We start from the raw sequence: 17280 nt of genomic DNA, 5'->3' as shown, positions 1-17280 counted from the left end.
GGATACTTGACGGACTCAAAGTATACGAAGGAAGAGAAGGAATTTTATGAAAACAAATGAATGGGAAAATAGATCTGTGATTCGTTTTGGAAACAAATCAAAATATTTATAGAAACAAAGGAATTGAGAAATAAATCCGTGATTCGTTTTGGAAACAAATCAAAGATAATTCCTTTTAAATTCTTTAGCAATGGTAGAGGAGGAAAGTGAGGAGAAAGAGAACTCTCAGTGCAACAGCGGCAAAAAGGTAATGAAGATAGATAGAGATGGGAGGAGAGAGAGAGAGAGGGACGATGGTCAAAGATTGAGAGAGAAAGAGAGGAGAGGGAGAGACCCAGTTGTATATACTGTATCTATAGATGGAAACTATATTTAAATAAAATACAAATTTTTAACCTTTCATAATTTTTAGCATTCATTTACTCAATTGGAGGCAATTGTTGCCCTATTCAACTGGAGGTGATTATTCACCGTGATTATTATGTTGGATTGAGTGGTTTGGAAGGATTTAAAAAGAAAAGAAAAGAAAGGATTGTAAAAATGGTGTTTGGATAGCATTTAATGAAGAGAAAAGAAAGGACTGAGAATTCCTCTAAATCTCTCATGTGCTATCCTCAAAAAAGGAGAAGATTTGAAGGGAAAAGATAATAAGCTGTATTTTTATAATTCCAAAATTACCTTCTTATAACATGTAACTCTTATCTTATAACAATTTATAAAAAAGTTATGATAATAATTTAATTCTTATAATTTTTTTTTTTTTCTTTTCTCTTATCTATCTTTTCAAAGTTTTTTTTTTTCATCATAATTTATTCAAACAAGAATAGAGGTTATTACTACATTTTCTTTTCTTTTCTTTTCTCTTAGTTATAACTAATGATATCCTTCTTTTATTTTCTCTCGATGCCATTGAATATGTATATACGTCCCAAACACATATCGAATATTATTTGAAGTGTATTTTCTGGTCAGACACTATTAAAACACTACATAAATAGAACAATAAGGATACGTTTTGAATACTTTTATGATAGAATGATTTTGTAATTAAATTATTTTTTTTATAAATATAATTCAATACAATTTAAAATATATTATAAATTAATTTGAAAAATAATACTATAAAATTACAAAAATGACAAACATTTAATTTTTCATTTCAAATTAATATATATATTTTTTATAATTATACGAATAAAATGATAAGAAAAAAACCAGTTTGTATCGCACCCGTATTCCGTATCCACGTATCAGTGCTTCCTAGATTAAAAAGTGTCTGCAATCTCACTTCCCTTATATACAAAGCTTCAAAACGACCAAACCAAAAGTCTCCCGCAAAGCCATTACAGAGGAGGAGAAGAAGAAATGGGTATTGTGATTCTGATCCTCTTGTTATGCTTCACCACACCCTTTGCAACATTTTCTCATCAGACCCACAAAGGAATTGAAGAGAATTCAAAACCAACAACACAAAATCTACGTGATGGGGAGAGACAGATTATAGATGTGAAGGGTGGACCAGATGATGTGGTGTGGGTGGTTCAGCTCTCTGATCTCCATTTCAGTGTTCATCATCCCGACAGAGCTCTTGATTTCAAGCAATTGGTGGGCCCAACTCTTTCCATCATCAATCCTTCCCTCGTCCTCATCACTGGTGATCTCACAGGTTCTAATTTTTGTCCTTTCTTTAATTTCTTATATACTATTCACTTGGGTTGATATTTAGCTTTTGTTTATTCAATTTTGAGAAATGCTTTTTTGTAATGTTAATTTCTTATATATTAGTCACTTGGGGTTGATATATAGCTTGATGGGTGTCCACTTATATCATGTGGGATGAATTTTTTTTCTTTTTCCTTTCCTAATGTTAATTTCTTATGTATTATTCACCTGAGTTGATATTTAGTTTGATGGGTTGTCTACTAATATCTGTGTGATGAATTTTTGTTTATTCCTTTTTGAGAAATACTTTTTTTGTAATGTTAATATTGTTATAATCACCTACTAGGCTACTAAATATATATATGTGTGTGTGTGTGTGTATAGGCATTAAGATTTAGCGGTCCGAAGCGCGAAAAAGAATTAACTTTTGTTGTTATCTTGCTGAGTTATAAAAAAACTTGAGATAAACAAGCTTTGTTTGAAGTCACTCTACCTGAGTTTCCCTTTGTCTCAATAAATATATAAATATATATGTGTGTGTGTGTGTGTGTAGGTATTTATGCATGTATGCGTATTCATTGGTTAATTCACCTACATTACTCAAAAGGAAATGGTAACTAATGCTGAAGCTGTAACGGTTATTTTAGTAGGAAATGGAATCTCATGCATGCTGAAACTCTTGACAGTTGCTCTGAATTTTTGAGGGCTTAATAAAGACTTCTGAATATGCTATTAGGGATTTGACTAAGAAATCATAAGCCAATAGAGGATTTAATGCATAACTGGCTGCCTAGGATCATTAGTTATGATGTGTTAGAACTAAGACCTCTCTTGGTAAACTAGGATATCTACAATATGCTATTTGGATTGTTGATAATATTTTTGTGAATTCAGAATTCAGAAGTGCTGTTAATTATGATTGACATGAAGAATCATCACAGATTACTTGAGCAAATTCAGAAAAATAGCATCTCTTTCTTAATTCTTCAACACGCATTGAACCTATCCTGCTTAAACTATTCTTATTAGATTTGCCAACTCTTTGCATTATCTCAGCCTGCTTCCTGATATCTCAACATCTCCTTAATCAGTTGTATGATTCTTAACTGCTCCTTGAGACAAGTGAGCCTGTCTCTTTATCTGCAACAAGGGGCTTGAGATCCTAATGGCGATGGTAGCTAGTATCCTGACATCTTATGAGAGTGGCACAGACACTTAACCATATGAAATCCACACTTTGACAATTATCGCGCCCGACTGTTGCTGAGAAAGTTTTGGATGTCAAACATACCTCCCCAAAAGGTAATTTTAATGTGGTCGATTTCGAGTAAACTTGTTCTGCTTTACTGCAAGTCTAAAGAAAGGGAGGGGCAAATTCCACCCGCTATTAGCTCGCTTGGGTCAACTATTCAATCATTTTTCTAATTGCCTAGATCCAGGCACACTGGATTTTTTGAAGGCTAAGTGAAAGAGAAGGCAAGAAGACCAAACGGCATGGGATTTTAAGATTGGTGTACCCAGACCAAAAGGGGGGTTGAATACATCTTCGATCTTTTTTGAACTTTTGCTGATTATTATTAAATTTAGTCACAATAATCACAGACAGCAAAATAAAGCGAGACAAAATCAAAGTAAAGAACAAATACATCCAATTTCTATGTGGGAAAGCCCTAGCAAAGAAAACCCACAAGACCTAGTCCAAGTCGAACAAATCCACTATTTGAAAAGGAAGTACAATGCCCACGTACTCTGACTCAAACTTACACGCAAACACTTGACAAGACCCAGTTGCTGCTGACACCTTAGAGTTGCCGTCTGTTGCCTCTCATGCCTTTGAGCAATGCCGCTGGCATGTTCCTTCAAGTTCGATCATTGATCACATCGATCAATGTGATGGTAATCCGATGATGCCCCTTCTTATCATGATTGTTCAACAACAATACATCCACTCAACTCCGAAGAATGGGCTAAATCGGAACGTAAATCAGATATAGAGTTGATGAAGAACAGTTTGACAGCATTCAAATTGTTTCTCACACTCACACAATCTCTGTATAAAGCAAAGGTTGGTGAATTAAAAGACAGAGAGAACAAGAGCACTAGCATTTTTAAAATGTGAAGTCAAAAGTTCTATGTCAAAAAATTGTAGATGAAATCTATGTGTCTTCCATGTAGAAAACCCTTTTTGATATTCTATATTCATAGAAGATTTAAAAACATTTATATTTGAATCTAAATACCTTTGCCAACTTCAATGTCAAAAATGTGTTATATTTGAATTTTGAAACCTTTGCCAACTTAAAAAAAAATTAAATGCTCTTTGGAAAAGTTTCATGAAATTTGAAACACATCAGAACTTGTTTTGAAAATTAATACATTTAAAAATCGTAACCAGATAAAATTGTACCAGTGCAGAGATAATTTGTATTGGACAGATGTTACTGGTACATTATTTTAAAATAGTAGGGAGTGTATCAGTGCAGTAATAAGGTGTACCTGTGCAGATGTTTCTGGAGTGTATTTTTGGAGACAACATGTGTGAGAACATGTGTGCGGTGCACTTCTTTCTGGAATGGGTTCATACATGTTCTGAAAGGGTGTACATGTGCCAAAAAAATGTATTCTGATAAACTTTTCTCTGATTTGTTCAAAAACCTAAAAAAACATTTTGAAATCTTTCCCTTATGTTTCAAAAACCTTTTAGAGACACTTTTGTGCAAAACATGAACTTTAAAACATAGACATAAGTGTCCTCATAGACTCATTTACCCTTGGTGGTGCAAATACTCTGAATGCTTTGTCAAGTGACATCCTTCGTAAGTTGAAAATTGACCTTTGTCGCTCCTCAGAACGCTTTGTCAAGTGACATCCTTCGTAAGTTGAAAATTGACCTTTGTCGCTCCTCAGAACATGACTCGAAGACATATATAACTTGAACATGTAAGGAACAAATTTGCCAACATATGATATATTGACTTTACGTCAGACTGTAGAAGATGAAGAAATAATTTTTATGGTGACTATGGGGATAGATCCAGCTTTTTCGTATGCAAATTTAGGTATAGCTCAATTGTGCAATCGTCCTACTGAAAAATTTAAAATTATTTTATATTCTTGTATTTCTTCACCTTCATATATATCTATATACTTCGTTTTTACTTGTTTTACTATCAAATTGCAACATTTAGGATCTTCTGGACCGCTATTGGTCATTGGATTAATAACAAAAATAACTTCTTCTTTTTTTCCAACCTCCTTATTCCTCAACTCTTACCAGATGGGAAAAGCAAGGATTTGTTAACAATGAAGCAAGATGAGAAGGAGTGGGTGGAATACAAAAATGTAATGGAAGATGCTGTTAAAAGAAGTGGACTTAAGAAAAACCTCTTTTATGATCTTAGAGGGAATCATGATAGTTTTGGTGTTCCAGTCATTGGTAGCTCATTTGATTTCTATTCTAAATATAGCATCAATGGGCAGTTGGGGAGAACTGGGCTGGTCAACAGTATCACTGTGCAGGTCAGTTATTCTATTTAACTTCATTAACTATTGCTGTTATGTGGCATAAATACTGTCTGCTCTCATGAATATTAGTTTTAAAAAGTACACGCGTAATACTTCTGCCCTAAATGTGATTTTGCAATATTGCTGAATTTACATCCAGTTTTGGAAAGCACAAATATTTCGTTTCCATTGTTTGTGCCATGAGTTTTAAAAATTTGACCAAAGGGCTTCTAGCCCAATGGTATAACCTCTCCTCCCCAAATGGGGAGGTTGAGGGTTCAAGTCCCACTAGGGACATGTGAATTTTGGGTGTGTGTTTGCTTTAACTTCCAAAAAAATTTCAAAAATTTGAACCATGTCTTATGTTCAGATTCTTATAGATTTCAATCGGAGGTTAAAACTCCAATGTAGAAAATGCCAAATTACTCTTGGGCTTTACTCTCTGTAACTAAGATGAAGCATAATTTTTATTTTTATATTTTGCTCTTTAAACTGTGAGTCTATTAAAATCCATGTGGATTTTTTTAAATTAAATTTTCTGAGGCAGTTTCAATATTCGTCATAGAAATATTCAAAATAACAGACTTTCTAGGTCTTTCTTTATTACTTCTCTGTTTTGCCTTTTATCATTCATTTTTCTGACTTTCATATATGGTGCTTCAACTGCCAAAGCACTGATTTCAGACGATCATATTTCTGAACTCCACTTGAACAATTAGGTCCTAAACTTATTAACCAGAATTTTGAGTCATCTCACTAGACCTGAATTTTGATTCCAATGCTAGTGTTTTATATATTAATCATTTTAGAATGTTTCAATAACTTCTCATCTTAATTTGCATGTGCTCCATCGTCCAGACTGGTGAACGGAATCTTCTCTTTGTGGGGTTTGACAGTACGATGCCAGTCGGTTTACGAGGTCCAACTAATCTTTTTGGGCATCCGACTGACCAACTGTTAACTGAATTAGATTCTGAACTCTCGCAGTTGAATTCTCAATCAGCAAAACCAGTAACCAAAATTTCCTTTGGGCATTTTCCACTTTCATTTTCAGCAGCTTCAAATTCTGGAAAGAGCCTAAAGGATATCTTTCTCAAGCATTCCTTGTCAGCTTACCTATGTGGACATCTTCATACGAGGTTTGGGAAGAATTTGAAACGGCACCATCAGTTGGGTCATCATCTTTTCTTCTCCCAAAAGTATTTCCAGTTAAATAGTCATCTATCACCTCCAAAAAGGGGCAAAAATTGTTCTAGTGCAGTCCCACCAGTCAATGAATTCTGGGAGTGGGAAATGGGTGACTGGAGGAAGAGTAGAGCCATGCGCATTTTGGCCATCGACAGAGGTTATGTTTCATTCGTTGATATTGACTTCAAGTTGGGAGCTAAAAGGACTATTATATTGCCAACATTTCCATTAGACTCGCGCTTTATGCTAACAACATCATCACTTAACGAGTACGAATGCAAGTCTATAGATCCTTCAGTTTATGGGAATGTCAGAGCTCTTGTTTTTTCTGCTTCCCCAATTGTGTCAGTTGTGGCTAGGATCTATGACTCCAGCCCTGGAAAGCTATTATTGGTCATGGAGACATCTATGAGAAAGCATGAGGGCACCTCCTCAAGGGGGGATCTCTATACTGCCCCATGGAATTTTAACGCCTTTGAGGATCCATCTCCTAATAGATTTTGGCTGCAAATAGAGGCAACGGACATAATGGGCCGATCAACTCTGACTGAATCTATACCATTTTCTATAAGTGGTCATAGCGCTAGACTCATATGGACATGGAAAGAATTTATCGTCATGGGTTGTCAATGGGATGCTCTATACTACCCAATATTTTGGTCTTTTTATTTGCTCATGTTCTCTATTCTTCTTATTCCAAAAGCTGTTGTTACTTTCTCAAATAAGCAGTACACGTACAATAATTTCAACAATGACAAGGGCTTCATAAATGGTATAGCATGGGTTTCAACAGAGCTGTACGGGATTCCTTTAGTATGGTTTGGAATCTTATGTTACTTGTTCTACCTTATATCATGTCCTTGGTTTTTTGGAGAAGTTTTCACTGATGGTGGAGTAAGGGGATACATGACCTATAAAGGCTGGGTGGTAAAATTCAACAACAAGAGCGCACTAGAATTTATTGGATTTCCGGATACAATGGTAGTCGTTCTACCCCATCTCTTTTTCGTGGTTTTGCCTGCTATTTTGGTGACTGGACTATTTGCTGCCGAAAGATTGATGTATCGGGAACATTTTCTTAGGCTTTCAGGGAAGAAAGAAGACGATTATGGTATGGGGAATAGGAGACGCCAAATTTATGATTACTGGTGTAATGGTAGATCAAAGTTTTGGCTTGGCAAGCGGTGGATCAGGAATATTCTCCTTTTGGTTTCTTTGGTGGTTTGTTGGAAGCATTTCAAGGTAATTTTTCAACTCCTCCATCTTAAATACGAACAGTAGAGGGGATTGTTCAGGATATCCAGTTCACTGGATAATGCACCGAGGGTACTTGCAATTATTTCACCTAGTGACCACCAATTGAATCACTAAATTGTTGAATTGCAACAATTGTCAGATGGTATAGCTAATTAAGTGACCTTTGCAATTCAAAAGTAACTCTACAACTTCCCTCAGCTCATTTGGAGCTGCCTCTACATGCCACAACACAGTATCTTTCTCTACCGTTCGGTACACAAATTAAATCATACACTTTTATCCTTTTAATGTCCAAAGTAGCCCAAATTGCTGAATGGTTCCGAATTATGTTGAAAGCACATGAATGTTCTATATGGCTGTTTAGACTCTAGAGAAAAAGAAATGAACCTGTTCGAGTCTTGCAAGTTGCAACAACTACGATGACCCCAAATTTGGAACACACTGATATTCTTTTCTTGTTTCCCTCTGGCTCCTTGGCTACCATAAAAAGAAAAAGAATTGGCAGGATTGATTACTTTTTTTTTCTTTTTTGATTAATCTAAGCTGGTTTTTGATTTGCTTTTCTATATAAATGCAGAATTGCAGAGATCTTATGAGAGCTTATGAGATGAATCCGATCATTCATTTCCCAGTATATAGCTTGTCAATTCCACTGTTGTTGGCTTATGCTGCCTACAAAACCAGTAGTGTCTCTGGAGCATTGCAGAAAGTAAATCATGTTAGTTCTCCATGAAATTAACGTACACTGCTCCGGAAGCAGTTCTACAAGCTTCTTTTTGGAAAGTCGGAGAAGCAAAACAATGTTTTTCTGAGTGGTTCACACGAAATCCTGGATTGAAATCTGAAGGACCACGAAACAATGATGCTTCATCTTCATGTATACTTATCTGGTTCAGAGTAGGAGTTTGAGAACATGAAATGAGTATGCGAATTAGGGTTTGGAAAGGAGATAAAGATATCTAAATCAGAAATTGATGCAGAAAAAGAAGAAATCTTCTCATAGCTGCGTAGATTATGCTGTTTTTCTTGCTTAAAGTCGGGAGGATGGGGATTTCTAAGTCGTGTAGGTAGCCAGTTTATCCTTGAAAAATAATATTGTTTTAGTTGTGTACTTTTTATTGAATTTTTTTTTTTTCTTTCTTTTTTCCCTCCCACATTTAGCCAATTTACTGAAATTTTTGCGCTGTAAAAGAATTCATGGTGCCGCATCCTAAAATTATTATTGTTGAATGTGGTGGTAACTCTTCAGAGCTAGTTGAATTGTGTGAATTGATGCTTGTTTAGTGTACTGAGTCTAATTTAGCTTTTTAAATTTTCTTGGAATGTTTGTTTGTACGGCTCAAAGATGTGTGAAAATGTATATGTAAAATGGTATCCATTAATTTTCATTTTTATTGAAAAATGTTTCTTCTTTACAAGATAAAATAGTGAGGATAAGCTACAAGCATACAATTTGGTAGAGACAGCATTAGATGAAATGAACATGGGCTATATTTAAATTCGACTTTTTAAAATAAACAATGGAATTTGAGTTATGGTATGAGAGTCTACGGTTACACCAAGTCAACACGGCTGTTGAATCAAGATCACAATCAAGTATACATGCCATGCACAAAGGGATCAAAATTCTCTCATGCACGACAGTAAATCGGTCCCTCCAGTTAGTGATATAAGTTAGGAAAATGTCAGGATGCAAGTCTAACATCGCAACATTTTCCTAACATGTATCACTAATTTGAGGGGGACTGGTTTAGTATTGCGCAGGAGAGGATTTTAGTCCTGCACAAAGGACACTAAGATTTAGGTGGTGAAAGATTTTACATTATAAATTTCAACTCCCAAATTTTAGCTCTCTTTCCTGTGGTTTCAGTGTTCTCTCATCACACACTTCAAACCCTAAACGACCTTATATACTGGGTTATAAAAGAATTCTATAACCAAGTTCAAGACCCACAAGGAGGGGGTGGAAGGCAAAAAAAATTCCCCCTTTTGACACTTTTTTAGTCAAAATCGGACCATAACTGATTCTAAAATAAAATTCGGGACACAACTTCACAACACCACACCTTATTGATTAATAATATCGATTTAACTATTAAATTTTGTTATGAAACATATTCACAAATATATATATATATATATATATAAACTTGAATTTTCGTTTCTCAAATAGCAAACAATTAGATTGTGTCATGAAATCAGCATGCTATCAACAGGCTAGTGGCTTAACGGTATCAGATTCTTACTTCCCAAAGGAAGGTCAATAGTTCAAGCTTTCAAGGTTACGTGGATGTGTGAGTATCAATTATTATGAAAAAAAAAAAAAAAATCAACATGCTAATGTATGGCCCTTTTGTGTTGCATTATTATCAATAGTTGGGTAAAGGAAATGGATTACTCGATCAATTTACACCATTTTCATTTCCACTCGGTACAGTATTGGGCGTGTTTTTTTGACTTCTTTTGTGACTTGGAGCTCAAGGAAGATCAAATTTGAATTCAATCTTCCATAGAAGATTCATCGAGTTTCGATTTTAAATTAGTTTAAAACGAAGAGAAAATTCATTGAATAAAATGAAAACTAAAGTTCGAACTAATATGGTTTTCAATTCCAACTCTAATCTGTAGGTTTGACACTAACCACTACCAAACAACTTATATTTTTAGATCAATATGGATATTTGAAGAGGTTTGATATGAAATGGTATTTTAAAATGTCATAGTGAGATTTATATGCCACATCAAAAAACCAATCACTAGTACTGAATAAAGCTAACATGTTGGGACCAATAACCCCAGGATCATATAATAATTTCTCGATGCACCTGATCAGAAAAGGAACAAATCCGATCTGATTGGATCAATTCAACATGTCAAACCAACGCTGGTGCTTTTTTATTTGAGAAGAACAAGCAGCACAAATATCGGATAGGACTTGGATCAATATCCGATCCATTCGAATCTTTGACGGGCATAGTATAGGACACAGGAGAAAAGAAATGATAGCAAGCACCAAATGATACAATGAGACAGAGAAGAGTGACAAATTTTCATCTTCAATGTTTTGTAGAAGTGATCATATACACAGTCTGGAACTTAACAGAGTTCGGGAACATATTTACTCGTTCTCACAGAGATCAAAAAGCTTGTTGTCTCGACGTAGAATTCAGCTTACAATCCATTCGTAGGGTTTAAGCTCGACAAAAATCCTTTTTGGTATAATTACAGCCGAGGAGTGACCATTAAAAGAATATATAAACACATATATGACTCCACTAAAAAAGGGCCTTCTGACTAAAAAACTTGCCTCTGCCCTTCCTCACCTCTTCCTTGTTTCCATTCTGCATTCCTATCTCATCAGGTTCATCGCTTTGGGTTAAATGACTAATAAATCCTTCCTGCGGGTAATGGTCTATGAGGGCTTCACCGCAACTAGCCAGAGAAAGTCAAAACCAAAATTTCCCCACCCAAATTGGATCATGCTTGAAATGGGCTTCATCGGTCTTGCTGGCACATCTGGCAAGTGGTATCAGTCTTGACGTTGGCAAAGGTGCAGTATTCACATGACCAGTGCTCTCCTGAATCGTCGAGGGTTCTTGAACTGCTTGATCTGGAAGTCGCTCGCTTGCCCCTATTGCTTCTCCCCCTACTGCTCCCACCTCCCAAGCTCTTCGAGCTGCCCGTCCTGCTGCATGCACCACGCGAGGCCACGTCTGACAGACCGTTCTCTAAAGCTCGGACCAGGTTCTCGAAGAAATTCCGGGTCACACTGCAGTCATTGGTATTGCAAAACAAAACAAATAAGATGAATGCTTTGCTTATCAAAGAAGGGGGTGGAACCCAGTTGTAAAAAGCTCCAACAATACATTTTATCAATTCTTAGATTCATTTATAGCTCCAGGAATAGCATAGAAGGGAAAACCCAATAACCAAATGTTAAAAAGGAAAAAGGATAATCGAGGATGATGAGAGGGACATACTGAATAAAGGCTAAAATGTCAAATTATTTGCACAAAGTGACAGCCCTTAATCTTAAACAATCGTTCTTTTTTTTTTTTCCTAGTTAGTACTAATACACACACATGTCTCTTTTGAGACTTGAACCTCTGACCTCCCTTTGGGAGGTAAGAGGCTGATACTGCTAGGCCACTGACCTGTTGGTTTAAACACTCGTTCTCATGATTGACAACTAGGGCTTTTACCATTATGGGAAGCAATGACCCCTCGCGGGAAAAGAGAGGAAGCACCATAATTGTGTGAGTGCATATCCATTAGCCAACACGCTTCACACATTCATGCAAATATATATACAAATGTAGTGTACTTACTACATCTTTGTCTATACAACATGAGTGACCATTGAATACTGTAATACATAAGTTACAAATTCTGTATCAGTATATACAGTCACAAAATCTCTTAAAAAAAATAACCATACTATGTTCTTAACATACTGTAATCCTATATATAAAAAATTCTTTTGTTTGCAGGGTCAAAATCTTCTCTAATATTTTTCATGACCATGTCTTACTTTTCTAATAGTTGCCGTGCCATGCTCATGACTGTCTTAAGTTGGTGCCCATGAAAGAGAAGAATTCATCTGAGATGTTTTAATGTGTAATGTAGACAAGCTAATGCAATGGTAAGAACTAGTGATTCTGTTCAGCTTGATGCACCAAAAGGACAAAATGAAGGCCAAAAGGAACACAAATTGTGATTGCGAGAAAGAGCAGAACCCCTAAAGTAAACCCATGAGAGGGCTTTACATAAAGTCGTAGCTGACACCAAAAGGAACACAAGTAGTGCATTGTATATATAAAAAAATTATTGTAATTCCTTTTTCAGATGAATTCAACAATATATTGCTATTTACAGCTGACTTACTAATACAGTATAATGAAATGCATTGAAATTACCAGCAAAGATCAATTGAACAAAGGATATATAGCTGCTAAAAGAAAAAAGATCGATATGTAATCCTCAGTAACATTATTTAGCTATACAAGCCAAATATGCAGTTGAAAAGGGAAAAAATATAATTTAGAAATCACCTGGTCAGTCCAGCCAGCTTTGTGCGGAACTCATTAAAATCATTTAATGGACCATCCGCATCGATATACACTTGTAGCTCCTTTTCTGCACACTGATGAAGTCGTTCCAACCCAGACTCAGCTTCACCTGAAAAGCGACAGAAATGAGGGCCTTCAAAACAAAACCAAAGGAAGTAATATATGCTTTTCAGATTAAGAAAACAGCACACCTTGCAAGTACTCAAAGAATTGCCTCTTATTATGTTCATGCTCAGGTAAATAATATCCATAGGCATATGTCCATTTTAGCACCCTCCTACATTCAACTATCTGTGAAGTATAAAATATTATAAGGAAAGCAATATATTTAAGTCAGTCAAATCATAAATTACTATTTACCTGCATCCAGGCATCTATTATGAACTTAAGCTGTGTTTCAGGTTGGCACTGTTTGTCGCTCAGCTTCTCGAACTGCAAAAATAAAGATAATCATCAACATTTTCAGAAATTTCATAGAAGAACAGGGATATCAGATGGCTCAGGAAAGACGAGTATGGTCGAAAAGTTTATGGGCGAGGAAGTTCGAAACCCTCCACTCCCTCTCTCAAACATCTAAAAAAGGCTCCGTCATGCAATGAAACTCAAGAAAGCACTGATCGTTTTGAACATCCTGACAAGAGAAGGAAGAAGAAAATGAAATGGGTAACAGAACCACGTGTGTTTTATTAGCTTGTTGACAGGTGGCTGATTTTTTTATGCATACCTACTAGAGTTGATCCTGAGTAACAGATAAGCTCAACATTAATAATCTTTAGTAACTAAGAGCTTCTATGAAAATTAGCTTGGATCTGCAGATAATTCTTTTAAAAGAAAACAACATATTTAGTTAAGATGAAATCCCTGATGTCCCCCCTCCCCAAAGGGCCCCCCCCCCCCCCCCCTGCGCGGGGTGACTATGCTCCTCATACTCAGTCATCACAACCATATAATACCAAAGAAAGCAACAATCTAATCCAAATTCCAGAACTGCAGCGACATATGAAAGAGGATATTGCACACCATCCCTCTCCAAATTCATGATATAACCCACAACCATAGACTACCGGTCAACAACAATCTTTTAAAAAAAAAGGCAGCCAAGCCAATGATCATGCCAAAATTTGAACTGCCCTCTCTCAACTTTAGATTTAAGTGATTCAAGAATTCATTCCAACCTTTTCCAAATACTCTGTGAAACTATGCTATATTAAAAATCATTACAATAAAATTAAACATTGATGAAAAATTCAGGAGGTACAGAAAAGACCACTGAGTGACATTGCATGCAGGGATGGGGGTGCCCGTGTGTGGAGCAGAGCATGTCGTTTATGGGGGGTGTGTCTGTGTAAGTTGGGTGCTCTTGGTGGAAAGGCCTTGCAAAATGAAAAACAACTATAAAATCAAGAGAAATCGGTAAAGATCTACTCACAAACCTCCCGTTGTAATTGATTGCAAAATAGTTCAGTGAAACAGTACCACTATGGGGGAAGAAAATTTACTCACGTGTACATCTTGCATCTGCTGCAAGTCTTCAAGTGCTTTTTTCCTAGACTGCAAAAAGAAAGAAAAGAATTTAGACTCCATTTTGATAAAGTTATAAACTTCTTAGTGAAAATGTCAAGTACTTCTAAAATTTAAATTTTAGAAACCTGGGATGATACCTAAATGCCAAAATGAACTATAGGTCTTAATCCACACCACTTTGCACTTATCCACTTCATACAAATGTTTTGCTTACATACAGAGATGTGGGTGGTTAAGTAAAAGTTTGGAGTGGATTTAGGCCCACTAAATAAACAAAGCAGCAACACAACTCATCAAGAAAATAAAAGAAAATATATAACAAAATAAACACCAATATTTACAAATTCAATAACTAAATAAACAAAGTAACACAACTCATCAAGAAAATAGTAGGAAATATATAACAAAATAAACACCAATATTTACAAATTCAATAACTACTACACCAGTCACCAGATAAAAGGAGGAACTACCAAGAAAGCTACTGGGTCCAACAATGCAATCAATGAACTCATCTCAAATGCATCCGAATATCTATGGCAAGAAATTAGGTAGATTCCAGAAATCTCCAATAGCTTATCTAAATAAAGTGGAACTTAAAGAAGAGGGAATTAACATAATATTGCCTAGCATAGAAACTACCATTGCCTCATACAGATGCACAGGTCCGATTCAGATACACATGTCTAGTATGTCAATCTCCAATTGCACCACTTCCACTCCATTTAAGACACGAAGGACTTCTCATAAGTTCTTGCCAAGGTCTAGACAATTTGGATATTTTCAAAGGGTTATCTCTGCTACCTTTGGCTATATTTTAAAAAATAAAATTTCAGGTTGAACCACAAAGGTCCCATTTTTGAGTTAAAACAATTCTACCATAAAACCAACTCAATTTCTTGGGAGTCCCCATAGAGAAATGGAAATAAAAATCTAAAGTTACAAGATTAAACTCCACAAAACATCATTATCTAACTACTTCAAGGACGCTAAACAAAATATTAGCCAAAAGCTCCATGATGGGGTCATCTTGTCTTCCCACCACTCGATCCATGTTCCACCCCACAACGCAACTCTAGCCCTTGCATTGCCTTCAACTTGAATAAAATCATCCCTACTCACCACTCTAGACCTTGCATTGCCTTCAACTTGAATAAATCATCCCTCCTCACCACTACAGCCCCTGGTCTCCCTTCCCCAAACAAAACCACCTGAGCTAACTCCCTTGTCCCCAATGTGTACAACCCAACTTCTAGCAAATATATAATCTGAAATTATTTCTTCCAGACATTTTCTAGTTATCAAGTTCATGAATTAATAAAAAATTAGGACTTGATAACCGCTGACTAGGATAGTTTAAGGTTTCATATTTTCAATTACTTGAACTACTACATGTCTAGATGCATTAATTTCCATTTGAGAATCTCAAAGAAAATAATTTGATATGTATTTTTTTTCCCAGTATATTAATGGGGATATGGTAAAATTGAGTCGATCTCAGTTATCACTGTGCAAAAGAACCACCAGACAAGGGTTCATTTGCACAATATCTAGTGGTTCTTTTGCTCTTATGGGAATGGCCCCTCGTGGGAGAACTGTGTCTGTAACAGTTCTTTTGGATTCTGTTGTTGGGTATGCCACTGTGTTTTGTACTGCAACTCTATTCTTTCATTCATAATAAATTCTTACCGAACCCTAAAACAAAAAACAAAAAAGAAAGAGACTCCCAAGACCAGCCCACAGGTTATGTGGCTTTCTTGGCTACCGACATCAGACAAATATAATGAGAAAGGTCTCAACGGTAACTTCACTATGATTCGGGAAAGGTCAAATGATGAAGATCAAAAACACCTTAGATCACTAACCATGAAGCCCAGAAGCATCAAATCCTTTATGATCCTGATACCACGTTACTCCTGAATGCAGAATTGTGGAAATATTCATTCAATCATTAATGAAGGTAACCGCCATGTAAATTTATACAATGAGAAGAATATAATAGGAAACAACGTCGTTTTGCACATAAAATTTCTGGGGAAAAAAAAAGAAAGAAGAAGCCCTGATTCACAGACAATGCGGCCCAACTTGGCCAGGTCAAGCCGAGTTGAGCATGAAATTCATAGCGCTGAGATTTTGCTGGCTCAGACTCGATTCTGGTCAAGTTAGCCAATATTTAAAACCTTGAAATGAGAGACTACAAACCCTTAGTATGACACACAAACATTCCTCAACAGAAGAAATGTTGAAGCAAAATAATGTTAGGCAACATAATTGTACAAGAAAAACATAGTTTCTAGGAATGATGAGTTAGCGATTGGACATTTCATTTTTTAAATGAAATGTAAATATTAAACACAGAAAAAGCTATAATGGTCATGATAAATTACTCTAAAATATAGGAGGATGTAAAGAAAGCAAACAAAATGAGAATTAAAATAGGCCCTTCTAGTTATTATAAAGAAAATGAATCAGTAAATTAACAAAGTAGTCAAATTAGCACAACCAACAAAAGATGAAATTTTATATTAAGTAGTCAAATTGTCACAACCAACAAAAGATGAAATTTTACGTTCTGACAATGAGTTTCCTAGAAAGTTTACTTTTATGGAGTTACAGATAATCACGTCAATATATAACACAAAATTTTGTATTTAACAACCTGTGCTTACCGATTGATTGGTTGCCCACCTTTCATAATAATGAGTATATTTTTCAATAGAATTTTTAGCCATCTCTCTCCGTTTCTCGGCTTCGCTAAACTGTAAACAACAGATTATATCAAATACTTAAATTTAAGCTTTTCCCGTGGAAGTGGGACGTATGCATTTATCACAAGCACCGGCAGTAAATAGGAAGTCAGAACAAAGTCACAAACTAGATTGTATTACCGCTCCGTCTTGTTTTGCTGTCTCATAACGATTGCACGCATAAAAACCACCAGTTCTCTCACCATGCTCAGTCCAATCACCAAGGCAAAGCCTGCAAGCACATATTATAGAATGATATGCATTAACCACCACAAAAGAATCTAAAAGACAATTTGCCTAAGGGAGAAAGTGATGTATACGAAGGGAAA

The 17280-nt window shown here is 35.8% G+C and overlaps 2 protein-coding genes across 3 annotated transcripts in view; one reads left to right on the top strand and one right to left on the bottom strand.

The window, feature by feature from the left end:
• Nucleotides 1-1266: 1266 nt before the first annotated feature.
• LOC132271291 (putative metallophosphoesterase At3g03305) lies at nucleotides 1267-8899 on the top strand. Of its 2 annotated transcripts, XM_059772629.1 has the most exons (5): nucleotides 1626-1666; nucleotides 2754-2964; nucleotides 4940-5181; nucleotides 6025-7596; nucleotides 8189-8899. In XM_059772629.1, exons 3-5 carry the CDS (start codon nucleotides 4966-4968, stop codon nucleotides 8342-8344), a joined length of 1944 nt encoding a protein of 647 aa, XP_059628612.1. In that variant the 5' UTR covers nucleotides 1626-1666; nucleotides 2754-2964; nucleotides 4940-4965; the 3' UTR covers nucleotides 8345-8899. The 2 variants fall into 2 exon arrangements, with proteins under 2 accessions (XP_059628611.1, XP_059628612.1); XM_059772628.1 differs by lacking the exon at nucleotides 2754-2964 and having other exon boundaries at nucleotides 1267-1666.
• Nucleotides 8900-10592: 1693 nt separating this feature from the next.
• Nucleotides 10593-17280, bottom strand: part of LOC132271290 (probable E3 ubiquitin-protein ligase ARI8) — a 34618-nt gene continuing 27930 nt past the window's right edge. Inside the window, exons 9-15 of the mRNA XM_059772627.1 lie at nucleotides 17093-17183; nucleotides 16874-16963; nucleotides 14184-14231; nucleotides 13041-13112; nucleotides 12872-12971; nucleotides 12663-12789; nucleotides 10593-11380 (exon numbers count right to left, since the gene is read on the bottom strand). Of these exons, the coding sequence (XP_059628610.1) occupies nucleotides 11107-11380; nucleotides 12663-12789; nucleotides 12872-12971; nucleotides 13041-13112; nucleotides 14184-14231; nucleotides 16874-16963; nucleotides 17093-17183 (802 nt within the window). The 3' untranslated portion in view covers nucleotides 10593-11106. The remainder of the gene's footprint in view (nucleotides 11381-12662; nucleotides 12790-12871; nucleotides 12972-13040; nucleotides 13113-14183; nucleotides 14232-16873; nucleotides 16964-17092; nucleotides 17184-17280) is intronic.

Source organism: Cornus florida, unplaced genomic scaffold (assembly GCF_030987335.1).
Source record: "Cornus florida cultivar Cherokee Brave unplaced genomic scaffold, ASM3098733v1 CherokeeBrave_3.0.0_Hap2_Chr08, whole genome shotgun sequence".
Classification (NCBI taxonomy): domain Eukaryota; kingdom Viridiplantae; phylum Streptophyta; class Magnoliopsida; order Cornales; family Cornaceae; genus Cornus; species Cornus florida.
Note: the sequence above shows the minus strand (reverse complement) of the source record. Positions and strands in the feature narration are given on the sequence as shown.